Source organism: Lycorma delicatula, chromosome 10 (assembly GCF_047948215.1).
Source record: "Lycorma delicatula isolate Av1 chromosome 10, ASM4794821v1, whole genome shotgun sequence".
NCBI lineage: Eukaryota > Metazoa > Arthropoda > Insecta > Hemiptera > Fulgoridae > Lycorma > Lycorma delicatula.
The window spans coordinates 15,537,966-15,558,658 of NC_134464.1; the positions used below are offsets into that span (position 1 = coordinate 15,537,966).

Consider the following 20,693-nt stretch of genomic DNA (forward strand, 5'->3'; position numbering starts at 1 on the left):
TTTGGGCAAATATCATACCCGAATGTCGAAATGGTCAAGATGGCCTGGTAGTAGATTAATATGACGTGTGATAAGTACATTATCTTCTAGACAGGTACGGTACAATATTCAGAAATATGTAAAATTAGAAGAAACAATTTTTATTTAGTAATTTTTACTTCGTTTTCTAAAACAAAGAATTTTTCTTAATATACGATAAAAAATATTTAAGTAATTTTCCATATCTATCTCCATATTCTTGTTCGCATTAGTAGATTACTTTAAAGTTCGAATCAAATTGAAGTAAGAATAAGATGCCTTCAATACCTGTAAATAAATAACATAAAACATATTAATATAACTTCTTCTGAGAAGAAATCTGTATCATATAATTGATTAATTAAGAATGGGATTACGTCAAACATTTGTTTTTATAAAAGGATTACGTTAAGAAAATTTCTTTGTTACAAAAAATCTGAACTAAATGGATTATTTTTTATCTGTTAACGATCATCAAGTACAAATAAAATAACTAGCAGTCTGACTTAAATATTCTTATAACGTGATAATAAAAATATGATGAAAGTGATCCATTGAATCGGCGGTGATTAACATAGTTTTTTTTGTAACTTACGAATATGTCCCCATTTCATTTGGAAACAATCGATTTTCCTTTTTAGAAGATGTCATAGTAATGGAATGATTGATAAAGAGAAATTTCATGCGTTTACGATTAAAAAATTATAAAAATCAAGGAAAGATTTCCGACGTTATTGTTATTTCGATACCATTTCTATAATCAATATGAATATCTGATCGATACAGAAATTGTGCTCTCCGTTGTTTTTAATAAGGTGTTAGTGCATAATTTTAAAGTATTGGTTCAGCGGTGAACAAGATTCATCCTGGTAATCGAAGGAATAATCTTTTTCTTTGGCTCTACAGTCCGATGTGGACGTTGCTCACCGCGACTCTTCATATTTTGCTAGCGAGTAAAAAATCACACTTCCATTTTTGTGGCAATGTGATTTAAACGTAATTTCCGGTATCGGGTAATAAAGAACCGTAATGCAATACATCAACTATCGGGTAGTACTAACATTGCCGTATAGTAGTGTACAATAGCATCCACTGAAATAATTGATTCTTTAAGGATATTAATGGGACTGCTTCATCGTCACGATTGAAGATATTCCCAAACTATTGAAAATGTTTGCCTTCCTATAATCCTGAATTCGTTCCAGTAATAAGCTTTCAACAGAATGTAGAGATAATCGTACAGTTAAACCATTAATAAATATATTTAAACCACATTTTAGACCCCGTTATCACTAAACGCCGTAGTATTCCTAGGCATCTAAGATCACCTGATCTTAAGACAAACAATGTTTTCTAGTGGTGTATTCTAAAGAAGTAAACCGTCTCAATAAACTAAAGAAATATTCTTACAAAAAGTGTATCGCATAGTTAATGTGTTTTCTATAGATATGTTGGTCGTACGGTTTAAATAATAAAATCTCGACTTGAAATATGCGTGCATTGATATATGGTGTTACCTACGGGCTATCATAATCAGAACTTAGATTTGATGAAGTTAGATTTTTATAAAAAATACCTATTTTAAGGCAAAACTAATTGTACGTAAACCTTTGGTGAAACTTACAATATATTATACAAAAAAAAATTATTTGCCAAATTTAAAGTTTTTACTTCCCTTTAGATTTGCATAAGCTGAAATATAAAATTAATTTTAATTGGAGAAATTGATGTATGATTCAGAAGATGTTCTTTTATAACAGTTTTATTAACTAAAAAGAATCGCTAAATATTTTATTTTAATTACTAAAATCTATTTATCTACTATTTTTTACTGATTTTGTTAAAACAATATCAGTTTGATAATAAATATACTTGTACATGTTTGTAAATTATTAAGCATAGAACAAATAAATTATTAATTTTTTTTTGTTTATTTAGTAATTTTTTTATTCTTGTGATACAGGTACTTACCGGTTTTTTATTTCTATGTTGTTGACTAAGTTCTTACTTTGTGAATACCGTAAAACAGATGGGTTTTACTAAGTCGATGACGGAGACATCTCTTGTCGGCGGGTGGCTGGAGAGATGGGATTAGTCGATGAAAGGCAGGTGGACCTATAGACTGATCCCGGACCTACAGAGATGGTTGTGTCGAAATCATGGGGAACTGGGGTACAAGTTGACTTATTTCCTTACCGAACATGGGAATTTTAAGGCTTACTTGTACCTGAGACCCTACTAGGAATGTGTTTATTGCATTGAGGATACCACGAAAACACTCTGTCCATGGGCGAACAGTTCCTGCAGCATAGGGCAGCATACAGGAGAAAATTCGGAGTGCTTACCCCAGAAAACATCATTGATTATATGCCGCAGACCGAACGATCGTAGCACACAGTGTCTAAGATGTTTAAAACCATCCGAACAAATTTGGCAAAAGAAGTCCAGTGATAAATAACTTACTCTGCGTCTCCCTTGGAGCAGGTCCTCGGGCCAAAGTGGCGGTTAAAAAAATTTAAAAAACCCCCAAGATTCCGATAGGTTCGAGGGTCGGGATAGCGATGGAAGTTCGGATGGTGACAAGAAACATGGGGTTGCTGTTATAATACCGTAAGTTGGACCCGGCTACCATATCGTAGTGAGAAAGGGGTTTCAGTAGCGGTAGACCTGCAAGGGAGAGTCCCAAACTACCATGGGTTTCGAGACTACAAGGTGCCTATAAAAAGTTTTCCCTCCAACGACGAAAGAAATGGATACTGTTAGTTTTTAATTTATCATCATATATTTTATGTGAATAAATAGTGTTACGCATGCCAGATACACTTACCTTTTTTTTTTTAAGTTTTTTATTTCATTTTAAATTTCGATAGTTCTTTTAAAATATCTAGTAAATTTTTTTAATTTTATGTTTTATTAACTTATTTATGCAGTTAACAAAATAAAACCACTGTACAAATATAGCCTTTTTACTTAAATTAATACTTTAAAATAGAATAAGTTGTAATATTTCTGTATTCTATTTAATAAAGATTTACGGCAAATATCTTTCGTAAATAAATTTAAAAAAAATATTAATAATGGTAGATAAGGTGAAATATTCTAATACCCGTATTCGTGAGCATATATTAATACTGAAAGAAGCTTAATTTAATACATAATATATCTTACTCCTAAAATGCTGATATTAACATCTCACATACATTTGATCCTTTTCGTAATATTATGAGCTAAATAAACGATATTTATTGCTCTCTTGTTGTCCTTTCTCCTACTTCTATTTTACAGACTTATAAGTTATATATTTTCTTTTACAATCTATGAAATTAGATTTTTTACTTTTTTACTTACATTTACGAAGTTTTCTGCATTAATTACGTATAATCCAAAAGGTTTTATGTGAAACGGTGCTGTCGATCTGATCATCATTATAAGTAACATCTTTTTAAACCATTGCGGTTTATCCACCCAAGAACACTCTGCCAAACATTGTTGCAGTTTATCGTGCTGAAAAATAACATAACTTTCAATTACTTCAAAAAATAACATTTAAAAATTTTGTAAAATTTAATACAGCATTTAAATTTGAATACATGGTTCGTTTGCGTGGTTTTAAAGCAACTGTACAAAGAATGTTGTTACTTTCTAGAAAATTACATATGACCGACTAGTTTTCTTCTAATCCTTATATTTTATACGTGTATAATTTTGGTTAGATATGCACGTTTATAAAAACATTAATCATGTGGTGTTCTACCTGGCGACAGGTTTCTTACTCCACCTCTGTTTACATCAATTTCTGTCCTAAGCTTTATCCTTCATCTTCTTGTAATAATTATCAATCTTTACATCATCTATTAATATCATCATTCTTCTTCTTTGCTTTCTTTCTTCTTCTAATGACCCCCTCGATTCAGTTGTCAAAATTCTACCTCTAACCACACTTCGTAACCGGTTTCCTTTTCTTTTGTGTACATCTAGCATAAGTGTTCTTTATTTTTTAATGTTTTTCATTATTTTCTCTTATCTTACTTTCTTCATATCCACACCTCAACGGTCTCAACTTAGTCCCTTTTGCTTTTCTTCGTAAATTCTTTACTCCCATACAACTGTCAAATCCACACAAAGCAATTTTTTTTTTTTATATATTCCCACCTACTCCTCTGGAACGGATCTACAATCAAGTTTGACTCGCGCCAGAGGAGTGTCCTTTACTCTAGCTCGCCTCCCCGCCCGCCGGCTGTATGTCCGGCACGGCAGGTCAGTTCACCGGTTAGCTCTTTTATTTCGTAGGTGGAAATTCCACCTACGACAAGCCGTCATCAGCGAGCGGTTTCTTCTTGACGAGCTTCCTCATCTTTCTTCTTTATAACTGCGGTTATAAACGACGAGATCACATTAAAGTTATCCTCGTTAAGTAGCATTTTATCCACCACCTTCTCCGTAGATAATGGCCCTATACGTCCCGTTGGACTGAAAGCAGGATTGCCTGCTTTCAGTCCAACGGTTACATTCAAATACTACATGTTCAGGGGAATCATAAGCCCCACAGTAAGGACAGTTGTTGTTATCTACCCTTAGCCTCGCACATAAATAGGACCTGAACGACCCATGCCCTGTAAAAAATTGCGTTATCCAGTAATTTATGTCCCCGAACTTCCTTTCTATCCATGGTCGGATCAAAGGTATCAAACGATGTGTCCATCGTCCCGTGTTGGCTACATCCCAACGATGTTGCCAATTACGCAGCATCTCTTCATATGCTTCTTTAGAAGGTTGTCCGCGTGCTATATTCACTCGCATCTCCGCCAGTTGTTTAAGCGGAGGAACTCCTGCAATTACGAGTACTGCCTCGGTGGAGACTGAAGAATATGCGCATATCACTCTTAAGCCCATGCACCGTTGAATTCCTTCAAGGGCTCTTCTGTTCTTGTCGGCACGCAGAGCTCTTTCCCAGACTTGTATACCGTAAAGTAAGATGGAATTAACTACGTGAGCGTAAATCTTACGCTTCGCAGTTCTGGATCCTGTCATATTACCGAGTAATCTGCTAAGATTTTTGACCGTGCATTCAGCTCGTTTACGTATTTCATTCACGTGTGCCGTAAAACTCCTCCTCTTGTCAAGCCAGATCCCTAAATATTTGGCTGAAGTCTGTTGCTGGACAAGATTACCCCCTACTCGAATTAGAATGTCAGATATTCTCCTACGACCTGTCATGACTACGTATTTTGTTTTACCATGCGAAAGTTTTAAGCCTTTAGTAGACATCCAGACTTCTGCCATTCGTATCGCTGCGTTTGCCTTCTCCGATACCTCTACTTCAGTTTTTCCAGTAACAACTAAGGCCAGGTCGTCAGCAAAAGCCACTGGGAAAACACCCAGAGGATAACTCAGCCCGAGAATTCCGTCATAGACCAGATTCCAAAGGAGTGGCCCCAAGACAGAGCCTTGAGGCACTCCACACGTCACTTTGAAGCGGAAGCAGGATCTACCCTGGTGACAAACAACAAACCTATCCTGCAGGTAATTCTGGATAATTCTTCTTAGTTATCCAGGAATATCCTTATCTCTCAACGCTTGTAGGATCGCATCCCATTTCAGCGAATTAAAAGCATTGCTCACATCAAGTAATATCACAATTGGTATCTTCCTGGTGCGCCAAGTACCCGATGCCGCTTCGTCCACCAGACGCATAACTGTCTTAACAGCACCCACCGTAGAACGCCCCTTACGGAAACCAAATTGTGCGTTAGAAAGGCCACCATGTTCTTCAATCGCATTTTTCAGCCGCAATTCCAACAATCTCTCTAGGAGTTTGCAGATGTTATTGATCATGCATATAGGTCTATATGCTACTTGTAAGTCATCGGTCCCCGGTTTCTTGATAAGAGCCAACCTGGACTCTTTCCATTGCATTGGAATACAACCATCTCTCAGGATCTTATTCATGATATTAAGAAGCTCTGCAGGCATCCTCTCTGCTAGTATCCTGATTATCTCGGCTGGAATGCCATCTGGCCCGAGTCCCTTATGTAGCTTCAATCTTTTCACCGCCATTAATAGCTCACTAGCGTCAAGAAGTTCAAAGCTATTATCCACAATCTCTTCCCGAATAGGATCCGCTTGCTGAGGAAATAATTCCTTAACAACACAATGGATCTTATCGTCTGTTAAGGCAGGTAATCTCTTCCCTAACTAGTTGGTAACAATTTTAAAACCCCTGCCCCATGGATCAGCATCTATATCTTGACACAGTCGCTTCCAGCAACTGGCTTTAGACCTTTTAATTGATGCATTATATGCATTCCTTGCTTCCACGTATACCTCACGCGCAGCATCCCTTAATCTAGCATTCTGCCTACCCGATCTTTGGTAGGCTCTTCTTGCTTTCCATGCTGCCTTCCGTAGTTGTTCCAAATCAGGCGACCACCAGTAAGCATGTTGCTGCCTCCGGGGATAAAATAAGACCCCGCTTTTCCACATTCCTCTTGAACTTTTTCCACAACGTCTTCGGGGGACATATCGCCAGCAAGTCTTAGGATTATTCTGTCCCTAAACCGTAAGCATCCTTTTTTGGAGACGATCAGCCTTCCCGACATTACACGAATTTCCCTGGATCGGGACTCAAATGCTATAAATAGATGGTCCGATAAACTCTCTTTATTAATAATCCTCCAATCAAAGAAGTCGTTAATATCAGTACTCGTTGTAAAGGCTAAATCTATTGCCGAACACGACATTCGTCTACGGAACGTCATATCTTCACCGTTTATACAAGTCAGCCCTAGTGTATTAACATACTCACTCAGGTGACGCCCTCTTAGACTGTTTACAGTTCCCGCAAATTCGGGACTTTTGGCGTTAAAGTCTCCAGCGATTAAGACTTTACGACCTCTATGCCTCATAACCTCTCCTGCAAGATTTTCTAGGAATACTACAAAATTATCTATTCCCGCATTTGGAGAATTGTAGCAAGAAAATACTACGATTTCACCGAGGTCGGCCCATATAAAACCGTCACTGCTGCCACTGCTAATTATAGGGATCCCAGACACCGGAAAACCAATAGCTGCTGTCGTCGCATCCACTAGCCATCCTGTTCCAGAAGTAAGATCATAAGGAGGTTCCGACACAAAAATGATGTCTGAGCGCTCCGTCAAAGCGGTGTCCCACGATAAAGCCAATGACTGTCGGCTCCTATTGCAATTGATTTGTAGAAATCTTATTTTGCAACAGTACACCGACCGGTCCTGTGGCCCTCCTTACCACATAGCATGCACGTTGTCAGGTCTTTACATTGTGCTCTCTGATGACCCGCTTTTCCACACCCGTAGCACAGTTGCGAACGGTCCACACCCTTGCAGGTCGCAGAGACGTGGCCGAAAGACCAACATCTAAAACATCTTTCTTCCGGTTCTCTTATGTACGCTCCACAATGAACCCAGCCGATGCGAACCCGTCTTTCCGTTAATTTTTTTCCGGCCCGGAAGTTCGTGATTACGGTGACGTTTTTAGTTTCACCGTAAGCTTGTCTTATTGACGATAATTTAAAGTCTTCGTCCTCACCGAGTACTCGCGATAACGCAGTGGTTATTTCTTCTTCTGTTGTATCCATGGCTATGCCCTTAACATGTACCACCGTCCGCCTGCTTTCACGTGACCTGAGATCAATTTTAAGATCAGCCGCCTTGGTTTTCAATAACGTTTTCAGCTCGGCAGCTTTCTTTGAACCTTGGACCCGAATATATAAATCATCATTTACACCTTTCTTTAGTGACAAAATATCACCCACTTCTTCTTGTGACACCGAAGACTTGACAGTCCGTAATAAATCCGCGTAGGATCTTCCCTGCGCTTTAACAATAACAGTACCGCTATCAGTTACCGCGGGTGTAGTTCTTAAGACCTGTTTTACTTCTTGACGTCCTTCTCCTGGTCGGACATAAATCTTAATGTTTCCCTCCTGTTGACGAAGCAAGTACAATATAATCTTGCGTAAGCTTGTCCCGAATTTGCCTCCAGGAAGAACGAAAGTCGGCACTGCAGAACTACTTACAACTCTTTTCAACGCAGCTAATATCGTCTTGAGTAATGGCTCCTCATGCTCCGATGAGTCATAAAATATTGTATATCGCGTAAATTGAATCGTAGAAGCATCACTACACATTATAGTAGAGATATCTTGCTTTATTTCACCTGGTTTCGCTTGGTACCTCCTAAATTCTTGAACGCTTTTATTTTCCACAATGTCATGAAAATGACACGTGTCACACTCCTGTGGATATTCCTCTAGTTGTATAAGACGCTGCAATAAATCAATAGGCCATTTCCTATGTAGGAGGCGTATCAGATCATCGTCCGATGTTATATCTGCCATAATGTCCACTACTTGACTTTGGTGTGGCAGTTCAGTCTGAGTCGGAATCTCATTACATTGTTTCGGATGTGAGAGCTCATAAAGAGCCCTCACCGAGGTTCCTAAGTCTTTAGCTAATTCAAGAATCTTAAAAGCGCATTCTTTAATTTCTTTCTTAGTATTAGTGCTTACATGCACTAATTTCACTAAATTTCCAACTTCTTTCATCAACGGATCAAAGTCTGTGCCCTCGATAGAATCACTATCTGTGCTAGCTTCAATCTCCTCTAGTTTACGTTTTTGAGGCTTATCGCCAGGGCCTCCCTTCTCTTGTCTCTTTGTGGAAGTGGGACTGTCCGTACACTAGGTGTAGTCTGCGGAGACACGCTCTCCAATTGGCTCACAGACTGTTCCTGCTGCGATACTTCCATCCTAACAGGGGAACGAGCCAGTGTTTTTTAGGTTTAAAACATTTGTCAGCCATCTCACAATTCAGCAAGAGCAGATAAAATTATAAAATGTTAAAAATCTAACTCTCAACTCAATCCCAATTATCTTGATACCCCACTCACTATAATCGGAGGGGGTCCAATACGGGGGTCAGGGGGTCACTTACTAGAAGCAAATTCAATAAAACTAGGTCTATATATAACAAGATTAAACTTGACTTCTATTCCAGTAACTTATAAATTAAATATTTATATACTAACACACTGCATGTTAATAACACACACACAAATGCAGTTAAATGTAAATAGTTTACTCACTACTATACACAAGTATACTTACTTGTGTATAGTCTTACACGCACAGTCTTAATATAATAAAAAAGCTTAATATTATATTTATAGGTCTCTTATCAAGAGATAACGCAAACAAAAGAAATAAATTTAACTCTGTTCAAGCCACAATAGCTTATCACTGTAAGCTATTGTTATTAATAATATAAAGTAATTATAGATAAGATTACTTGTCTATTGTCTTAACTTATTTTCACTAGCCTCAACAGCCAATTTAACATTGGCTCTTATGGAGAAAAACGTTACGACAGAAAAAAAAACGTAATTACAGCACAGTCCGGTCACCAAAATTCACAAAATCTTACACAATTGTCCGTTATCCTTACCTCGAAATGATTCACTACTTGTCCAATAAAAAAGCCGCAAAAAACCAAACCAAAAACGCATAAAACGCAGAGCAAGAAATACACATCCACTCAGGCTGAATATCCATACTCGACTCCACACAAAGCAATTAGGTAACCTCTTCCTTCTTCTCTCCAATCTTTTACAACATAGTAATTTCTCTTCCTACTGAAAGCGTCATTTGCTGTCCCCAACCTTCCTTTTACTTCCATTCTTCGATTTTCCTGTTCTCTGCCACCATAGTCCCCAAATATCTGTATTTTTTTATTTTTCTATTTTTCCTACACTTGTCCTTATCAATAAATCCCCTCTGTAATTTATATCCATTCCTTTGGTCTTTCCTGTAATTATTTTAATTTCATTTCTTCCTCCAGAACTGTTATCTATTTTTGAAGCGTAAGTATCCTATTAGCTAGAATTACCATAACAGCAAAACTTATCCGGCTTATTTTTTGACCTTCTATACTTACCGCTTTTTAGCAGTATATTTTTTATCATATATTGCATGTACATGTTACACAGCTTCGGTGAGAAGTAGGTTGGATCCTTGCCTAACAACTCGACTTAGATCCACCCGGTCAGTCATATTCTTACTTTCATTGCTACTGTTTGTCTGATGTAGAATTCTTTATTATGGTTTTACTTCAGTAATATTTCAGACGTTTCTTTTATGAACTCTGTGATCTTTTCACTGTAAGAACAAGAGTAATGTAAGGTAAACAATATTATCTGATATTTAGGATATTACAAAAAATTATTTTTTAGGTAATGATTATATAAATTCCGAAATAAATTTTCAACGCTTATGTAAAATAAAAGAAACTTATTTGAAAAAATAATTCAATTACAACGTGACTTGTTATTAAAAAAACAAAATGTAATATGTATAAGTTTTCTTTTTGATACGCACAAAGTATATAAACAAATATCAATTAGGAAATAAACGAAAACGATTCATCCCAAGTTTTTTCGTGGTTAATGTAAGGCACTTTTATACGGGATGTGACAGGGTCAGAGTAGTGGAAAGGCCGAATTACTGAGTACCGAGGAATTTTAAGAATTATAAAATCTTTTGATTATTTTTTTTTATTTTGTTCATTGTGAACGAAAGAAGTGATTTTTAAGATGACAGTTATAGTTTGATAAGAAAAAAATTAAATATCTAACTGAAATATAAAGTGCAAGATTTTTAAAAATAAATCTTTAAATGCGTTAATATTTTTTCTTTTTTTTATAGTATTGTATATCTTTCTTAAGTACTGTTAACTTGTGCAGTCTCTAGAAATCGAAAACAAATGTGAACAAACAAATGCCAAAGAGAGTATTTTAAATCGATAGGTATAGTGTGACATTACATGACAGGGGGGTTGTCTGCTAGATAACCCCCGTCGGTGAAATACAAAAATTTTGTTGAATATAAATAATAAGGTATGGAGTAGAGATTACAATTGAATTATTTTTTTTAAATTTAGTATCAGATGAAAGCAATATTTCATGCAGAAGAAAATGTTTAAAAAAATTAAAAATCCTGTACTTATAATTAATAAATAATATATCTTTAAATATCATGATTGTAGTTCTGAAATTTACCTCATCAATTATTTTTTGCCCATCACTACAATAAAGATATAATACAAGAGCTTCAAACATAGCTACGCATAAGCATCCACTTTTTATTAAATTATTATTACCCTGCAAAAATAGAAAATTAACTATGTATTTCGAAACATTACACTAGTTAATAAAATTTTTTTTTTTAGAATATTTCCTGAAAAAAAAAAGTTTGGTATAAAACTTCAGCAACAAGCATATGAATAACGAAACACTCGTAAAAATGTTAACTTTCTACAATTTATTTTGTATACACCTAAGACTACTAAAAAAATAAAACTTATATTTTATAAGCAAACTATAAAAATAAGAAAATATCTCTTAATTAGACTAGTACGTATTTTATATTTGTTCAAATCTTACATTTCTCCTATTCGATAGGCTTCCATGATTTTTTATTTTAAATCAATTTTATCAATGGTTTAAACTATACTAAGCTTTTTTTAACCCACCGGATTGGTCTAGTGGTAAACTCGTAGTTGTAAATCAGCTGATTTACCGCCTAGCTTGCTCGGCGATTACCGGACTGGAGAAGATCATCGCCACCATGTTGCGGAGACCCAAGAGTTTTGATACCATTGCAGGATTCGTGGCAAGGGTTCTTCAGGAGAAAGATCAGGGGGCCCGGGGATGAGGGACAGCCCTCTGTTCGCACATGCTTGCACGAGTTGGCGGTAACGATGAGGCACTCTCGCACTCCCGAGCAAAAAAAACCCGACGAGGATAACCCACTCGGGGTGTCCCCGTCAGAGGCATTGGCATAAAGACCGAGTCCTGACTCCCGGAGTGGGGACCCAGGACGGCATAGCCGGGCCTGGTTGATCCTATTGTGGGGGTTTGAGGCGGGCGCAAAGTGAGATCCGACCGGCAGGCCGAGACGTGGAGGCCTGTTAGAGTAAAGGATACTCTGGATTGTGTAATACGTAATTGCAGGATCCGGCCCGGTGAAGAAGAAAAGAAATTAAAAAACAAAAAACTAATTACACATTGCATTCGTTTCATTTCGAATAGAACATTTTTAAAATAACTTTTTCCCCAGTCCGTCATTTTCCATTTTCTACCTTACAGTTTCTTTTTTTTATTTTTAACAGGTCTAAATCCTCCATTTGGAACTCCCGACTTCAACGGATACCTGTGTTCTTTGGTGGTTGGGTTTCAATTAACCACACGTCTCAGGAGTAGTCGGCCTGAGTTGGTTCAAGACTACACATTTACTGGTTGTACAGTTACATTACACTGATAAGTCGCTAATGACTAATTGTTGATGCGACTATAAATAATAGCATTAAAAAAAGAAAAAAAGGTTTTTATGGTTTATACTAAATAAATTTTTATAACGGTCTTGTTAGTGTCTTCCAGGTAGCTAAACAGGAATAAATATTAATAAAAAATGGACATGACCTCCAAAAACTATTTAACGATATTTTTATAGCGTAAAAAAAATACGCTATAAAAATAGCGTATTTTTATAGAGCTATTTTTTTGACGCAATTATAGCGTAAAAAAATACAACGTCGTATCATTCTGATAAATTACTAATTTTTTTTCGCCCGAAAGTTGAAAACTCATTGTAATAAAAGATGAATTTTACCGTATTCAAAAGACCGTTTCTAACGTCATTTCTATTTCTGTATTTACTGTTATACAATTATTTTTATAATGATGCAGTTCTATATTCCTAGCAATTAAAGCGTAATGCACGTTTTATACAGGAACATTTTTTTAAAGGCTATACACATATATTTAATTTTAAAAAAAAGAAAAATTCAATGGTTTAAAGAAAACCATAAGACCCATAGCACACTGAGATTTTTTTTTTTTTTATTGTTCTAATTTCTAATTTTAGTAATAAATTAAGAGATTTTTTCGGTAGCCCTCTTTATATGGTCGTCACATTCTAATATTAAAAACAAAAAAAACTATAAGAGTATTATTTATCCTTTTTAGAATTATTTTTCTTAATATTGGTTTTAAATTTTTTACCATTTGTCTTTATAGTTACTGCCAATTTTAATTGAAGTTTTACGAATAAAATAATCGAGTTTAATTGTTTAGGTCCAGCACTATCATCAGCTTTATGAGTGAACGACAAATTTTCTATTACAATAGTAGTTGTGATTGGTTTAAATATTACATGGGTATTGAGTACTTTTGGCGGTGTAAAACAACGATTGTTCAATTTTAATATTTAATTACAATATAAAAATGTTTTGTCACTAACCAGATGCTGACCGCGTGGGTGAATAACTGGATGGTGTCAATCAAGGTGTCCTGAAACGTTCATCGGGTCAAATTCATGCAAGATCTTTTTCATCCTTTTCACAACAATCCGCTAGCTCACCCAATTATCACTGTACGGCAACTTTTGTCCAAACGACAGATGTCAGTGCTGGACTAAACTCCACATTCACCAAATTTAGCCCTTGGGGACTATTTTATGTTATCTAAAATAAATTTTTTCATGAAGAAGGTGCGGTCTAATCGATAAAACTAAGTTAAAGAGTTAGAAAATGTTAAAAGAATTCTAAAGGCGTTTTAAAGTTTTATCTAGGTCTTCTAATGACTTTTATAACCAATCTAAACGTAGTATCGCGTTGAAGGGAGACTGAGGAGTATAACTTTTCTAAAAAGTTTTTTTAATCGCATATTGAAATAAAAATCTGACAGATGTAAAAGAGCGATATGAAAATTGATTCTGATATTGCGATGCGGCCAACTCTTAACTTTTCTCATAAGTAATGAGTATATTCTAAAAATATCTGACTAAACTATACGAAGATTTTAATAGTAATCCCAACTGAAAGGTAATATTGGAGCTTTTCCTTAAATATCTTACCTCAGTACTTAAATATAAGTAGATACACAATTGAAAGAATATACATTGATTTGCGGCTGTTATGCTCAGCTGGATGGATTTATTTACATTTACCATATTACTTGAATAAAAAAAAATTAAAAAACGATTAAAATGTATGAGTTGTAAAATAACAAAGAAAAACTTAACCGTTTGGATTAACACAATCGCGTAAGAAAAAAGAGTAGGGAAAATTACGGTACTTATGTATTAACGCCACCGCAGCTACAGCTTTATTTAAAAACAAAGTATTTATCGGATTTCGCTGGTGGCGTGGGGGTGGGTCATATCAAATTCCGACTCCGTAGTGCTGTATTTTCATCGAAGTCACATACGTGTACCAAATTTAATTGATTTTCATACGATAGATCAAAAGATATAGTAGTTGCAAGATTTGAATATTCCTAAAGCGAGTTAAATAAAAGCTTTTAATAAAAAAATAATCAGTGAGAAATTGCTCTTATTTAAAATGTAAGTTTTAACACAAAAATAGGATGTGCCACGTTTAAAAACAAACACTTCAATTGCTGTTTTTAAAAGCGCATCTTAAAAACAGCAATTGCAATTATTTTTTTAACAAATCGTAAGTTTAAAAATTTTGGAGGGCGCTAGAAAACTTTTTATTTTCAATGTGGTCGGTGGGCGAAAAAGTTTGAATATCGTGTTAATAGAACCTACTGATAAGACTTATGTCTCAGCGGGACCCTATATTGTACAATTATATGAAACTATTTAAATTTAAAAAAATATATATATATTATTAATGTAAATTTTTTTTCTCAAATAATCTGGAAGTTTTGGGCAATATTTTCCAATTTTTCTATGTAACGTAATTCTCGTTAGATAATTTATAAAATAAATGTAGTTATAAAAAGGAATTATCAATCGAATTTAATCAAAATAAATATAAAAAGTCAGATACAACTGTATAAATAAAAATTAAGATTGATAACAATGTTACGACTACTAATATCTGAAAGATATTTCGGGAAAGAGAATGCACGATATGAAGATTGTGAATGGGTGTGCTCTGTAACTTTAGTTATTTGTTTATTCTATTAATATTAAACAATTAATCGCATTTATTCTTTGTTACAATTAGCGATTCGCATTTCGTTTAAACATCAAGGGAAAATAACTGTACCAACTTTTTTTTAATTTTATTATATTATTTTGTTTAGGTCTATTTTTCATATTAAAATAGTAATGGTGTTTCTAGTCTAGACGGTTGAAAAATAATTTACTGAAATAAATATTTAACGAAATAGATTACACTCATTTGGTAAACCGATTAAGGAAAGGATCGATTTTAATTATTACGAAACCACATAAAGTTCTGTATTTAATTATTCATGTGTTGTTGCAGTATTACATATATATTATTGTGTTCAAATCAATAATAAATATTCATTTAATTTTTCAACGGTGGAATAAATAGAAGGAAAGTAAAAATGCGATACTTTATGAGTCGTGTAGATCATTTCAATTGCATCTCATTAGAAACGGATAAAATTCCCAAAAATTGGTAACAGTTAATATCAATAAACTGAATAATAGCCTACTACACTAGTTCTTTCCACTTGTCATCGGACAGTAATTAACTTACCTGCAAATCAAATTATATTGTTTTAATAAGTACTTAACGTACGATTTTAGTTTTTTCAAATCGATTTTATTATTAAAACCAGTTGATTGAGAAAAGAATGGATTTTCTTCACTTCGATCCGCATTATAATGTTCATAATTAGTAGCACTAAGTTTGTCGTCATTGAAATAATTAATTACAACGTATTTATCAATTTCTTTTAATGAAACGCAATACAATTTTAAATCTATAATAATCGATTTAGCCGTAGCAGTAAAAGTACCAAAAACAGTAAAGGCGTAAAATCCGATTAGTGTATAATTCAATGAAGATAGAAAATGTATCGACAAAAATACAATTACGGAACGACTAAACTTTTCTGGAATCCAAAAATCACTCGGTAATGGTACATCTTGATAATTTATGCAATCTCCATCATTTTTTGTGAAATTTAAATAAATAACTATAAAAATTGGTAGAAACACTGATATGATTGAAATCGATAATATCATGCACAGTGTAATTTTCAAATAAAATTTTTGTGAGGTTTTATTACGTATTATCAGATTTATTTTTTCGTTTGACAATTTTATCTTTAAGTTGTCAAGTGTTTTAAAAAAATCTTTATCGATTATTTTCATCAACGACCATATATTACGAGGTACAAATACAATTTCTACATATAATACAAATGATGATACAATCACGCTTAAATCTTTTATCGCTGTAAATCGTTTGATTATATCGAAATTCCACGTTTTAAAAATTTTCATTACCGCTCCGAAAAACATAATTATTGATGTTATTCTAAATATTAATGTTCTGGAAGAATTCTTTTCTTCATTAAATCCTAGTAAACGTAACACATATTTTATTATGTTAGTTTCCTTCATCGTCTTATACACTGTGTTCAATATTTACCTAAAAAGTAATAAAAAAAGAGCAATTATTATAATTAAAGATAAATTACCTAATTTAAGTAAATGTGTTTCCCGTTTAGTTAAATATTCTAATAAAATGACATCCTTAGCAAAGCAGAGCAATCAAACAACAAGTAACAGTTTTTCAAATCCTAACGTCTGATAAAACGAGTTCATTAGCCCGATAAATTATACCTTATGTTTTATTTATTGTGCGCCGTTTGAGAAGACGACATTGGCTAAAGGCCGTTTTAATACGTCAAATTCCCACTTCCTTTTTAATTTGTTACAGAGATCATATTGGAATAAAATATAGATCTTCCGGCTAAAAATATATATATGAAAATTGTGGGCTGTAGTTTAGTTATTTGTTTCTCTTATTGGTATAAAAAATGCGGTCGTATTTATTGCCAGTTGGAGTTGGTGATTCACGTCTCCTATTATTAGGGAAAAATAAATTTTTCGGCTTTTTTTAATACTATTATATTCTTTAGTTTAAATTTATATTTAATAATAATAATAATAATAATTTTATTTATATATAATAAATATAAGTTTAGTGTTAGACATTAATATGTATATATATCAGCCAGTCTTTACAGTTTATAAAAAGTAATAGGCAGTGAGTGAATATTTAAGATTACACGAATAATTTTTCGGAGATTAGTGTTTTCATTAATTAATAAAGATATTTTTTTTTAAATAAGTAGTTGATGATCGTTATCATTTTTCCCATAAGGTATTACTTCTTTAAAAAAATGTATAGTTCATATCAATTATCAAATAGATCTACCGCGTGGATTATTTATAGTTTTACATAATTTTTTCATAAGAAGTTTCTGCACAAAGGATTTGTTTGTAGTCAGATAATTTATTTTATCATCAAAATAATTAGAATTAACTCTAAGTTAAAAACCATAAAAGCGTCCAATAAATATATATAATATAAAAGTAGGAATTAAATTTTTTGTTAATTTAAAGCGAAAGTAGTGAAAATATTTCTTGATAACGATCATAGATTTGTTCGATTTGTCGTTAATGAATTTGACTTCTTTATACTAGTCTACCTGTTACTGCTTTGTGATTGTCAACAAAAGAAAAAAATATCAAAGGCAATAATTCCCTCACTTTTCCAAGTCCCCCTTTTTCAATTAAAATTTTTCCATGGTGCGTACTCTAAGTAAAAGTATTACTACTCGTAAGAGATAAAAGTAAATAAAACTCATGTATCTTCATTATTTTTTACTGTATTAACATTAAATTGATAATTATAAATGTCTTGTTTCAATTAATTATGAAGTTTTTACAATATTTCGCGGCACCCCAGTGAAGAGACCGCGGCTTCCCGGGGCGCCGCAACACCCAGTTTGGGAATCACAGATCTAAGGTATTAAATCAATTTATTTTTTATTTTTATTTTTTCCGATAATAAAAAAAAAAATAAATTTAAACTTAGCAATATAATTTTGGGTAGTTTCTGAACGTAAAAAATTGATGAATTTGTGTTGTGATTGACCAATTGATTATTTTCTTAAGTAAAATTTAATTGAATAGAAATATACATTACATCACACATTAATTTCATTTTTTTATTCGTTTAAAGGAAAATTATAACAGATTCTTACCTCAATTATTTAGTCCCATTAGACCTTTATTAGGTATTTTTTATCAACTACTATGAAATGTATTCTCATTCAAAAGCACTAATATTTGTGATAGTTAACAAGATAGTAGAGCAAACAGTAAGTAAGAGCGAAGAGTACTTCGAAACTGACTTACATCAGTTTTAAAAGGAATCGGTTTATAAGTATTTCTATAAGTAAAAAAAAAAATGTACATATATTCATATTCAAATACACCCATTCAAACAAAATATGGAGATAAACCTTAAATTTTCAAACGATTCTTCTATTTTTGACATAAATTTTCGAACTGAAAGATACTCCACAAATGTATAATTTAATGTGATATGAATACACGGTCTCTACAGAAAATCGATAAAAAAAATATATATCTCTACGCTATAAAAAAAATTGCGTGACTATAATAAACCAAATGGTAAATTTTTAATGCCCGTGAATTTACACGTACTCTTTCTTAAATATTAAACTACAGCCATATTCTACAGTAAAAATAACAATAAAATAAATCATAAACCGAACGGTACGGTTTATGTCTTTCATTTTAGCGCGGAATATTTTGTTGGAAATTTTTAATGTAGTTTACCTTCCCGGAAGTCTTTCTATTATGTCAGCTACTCTGCTTCGTGAAGTAGCCGACATTCGTCAGTATTCAATTGCACAGGAATATAAATCTTAACCTTTTTTTTTTTTTTATGAATACTGATGAGAAATATATTTTTTTATATTAATTTTTGGACGTTACTATTTTCTTAAATTACCATGATTTGTACACAAAATACAATAAAATTTTCTAAACCATAATCATTTCTGTTTATGAATTTTCATAAAAATATATGTTTAAAGATTTCATGGTTTTTAATAACCATCGGGTATGTTTTCTTTAAAACCATTTTATCTCGCATTTTAAACCGCAAAAATATTATCATTTACATATGTTCCGTTCCATATTGAGCCTGTTGGTGCTGCACTCTAGCATCTACTAGTGCTGGCCGGCGAGTTAATCTAATATGACCATTCTACATAAGAATCCCGCACAGTGCGGTCGTGTTTTCATTTCAGTCCTAAACTGGCTAAACTGTAACGGATCGAATTTTCGACTGTAAAATTTTCGATTTACACTTTTCAAGATGCTGTCATATATACATACATCTATCAGACTGACTAGTATACTTTTTTTTTGTTTCCTATATGCTTCCAAAGCAAGCACTTTTCTACTCTTAATAAATATTTAATTTTAGCCTTACGTATTCTCTTATTTTGCTTCGTGCGACAAATAACAAAACTGCTGACTGCACTTCATTCATGTTTAAGATTGGTCGAGTATTTCCTGATTCTGTTCTTATCTTTGTTTACCATCTATACCACTTTTTAATTCTAGATAATACTAAGGATAATTTTTCATTTATTTACTGTTGAGGGCACACATTTCCCGCTATGATAATGTGTATTATTCCATACTCTTACAATATAAGGTTAACTTCACTATATTTTTATTAAAAAAAAGCGTCGATATACTTGTACACTGGAGAATCGTAAAAAAATTCTGTTAATATTCTACTTTTACTTCGAATAATATTGCTTATGAATATGTATCACGTCCATATGTATAAATTATGTTAATACACAACGATGTTTTCTTTTAAAAAAGACTCTTATTTTAATTATGACAAATAGTATCCATTCATTTGACATAGTTGGCATAGTTAACATTAAAATTAATATTTGGCAATATACAATTATTATCTTCATTATGGATAAACATTATTTAGCAATATATATTCATATAAATGTTATTTAACTTCTTTAAATTGCAACATTCAAATTATAATAATATATAATAACGCGACATGAATATTTGTTTAGGAATGCGATTTGCCTTGGACAGGATTTAAATAAGGGTCAACAGCCACGCCTTTTCGTTTTAAACTTTTAATTTTTCTAGGACGTTTAATATGTGTAAATAGATTTTATTTTTTGTATTATAATGTCTCCCATAAATTCCCGCTGTTTTCCATTGTTTATCGATCGAAATAATTTTTCTTGTACATTTATTTTTCGTTTTACTTTGTTTATTCTAACGGCATTTCGGGTAATTTTTCTTTATTGACATTTAGCTTTTTTAAGTTTTTTCATTGATCTCCTTTCATGTTCTCCTAATTTTTAAAAAGTTTTTATATGAATGTTAACATAATCGTTGTTACTGTGCATCTACTTCTAATAATGAGTTAGGATTAACGTGTTCATATATTTCAAACGGGAATAATAGAAAAACTGAATGGATATTATTAATACTACTATTATATGCTACAAGTGCGTATTTTATTTTATTTTCTATACTTTTATTTTTAAATTCTTCCCTGTTGTTAAATATCCTTATGTGTTCATTTAATGTGGAGTAGAACCTTTCACATATACCGTTTGATTGAAGATGCTGTGTACTAGTAAAATGTATTTTTATTTTATATCACATTATTAACTCTTTAAATACAGAATTTTTAAATTCTGTACCACTACCGAAAATATTTATTTCCGATATTCCATAATGAGGAAAATAATTTAAT

The 20,693-nt window shown here is 32.9% G+C and overlaps 2 protein-coding genes across 2 annotated transcripts in view; both read right to left on the reverse strand.

Annotated features, from left to right (window-relative positions):
• Positions 1-20,693, reverse strand: part of LOC142331365 (odorant receptor 56a-like) — a 309,107-nt gene that overhangs the window by 57,805 nt on the left and 230,609 nt on the right. The gene's annotated exons all lie outside the window — the stretch shown is intronic.
• Positions 216-11,189, reverse strand: LOC142331735 (odorant receptor 56a-like). The gene is made up of 3 exons (XM_075377788.1): positions 11,110-11,189; positions 3,367-3,522; positions 216-306 (listed from the first exon to the last, which is right to left on the reverse strand). The coding sequence occupies exons 1-3, from the start codon at positions 11,167-11,169 to the stop codon at positions 256-258; spliced, it is 267 nt and encodes an 88-aa protein (XP_075233903.1). The 5' UTR covers positions 11,170-11,189; the 3' UTR covers positions 216-255.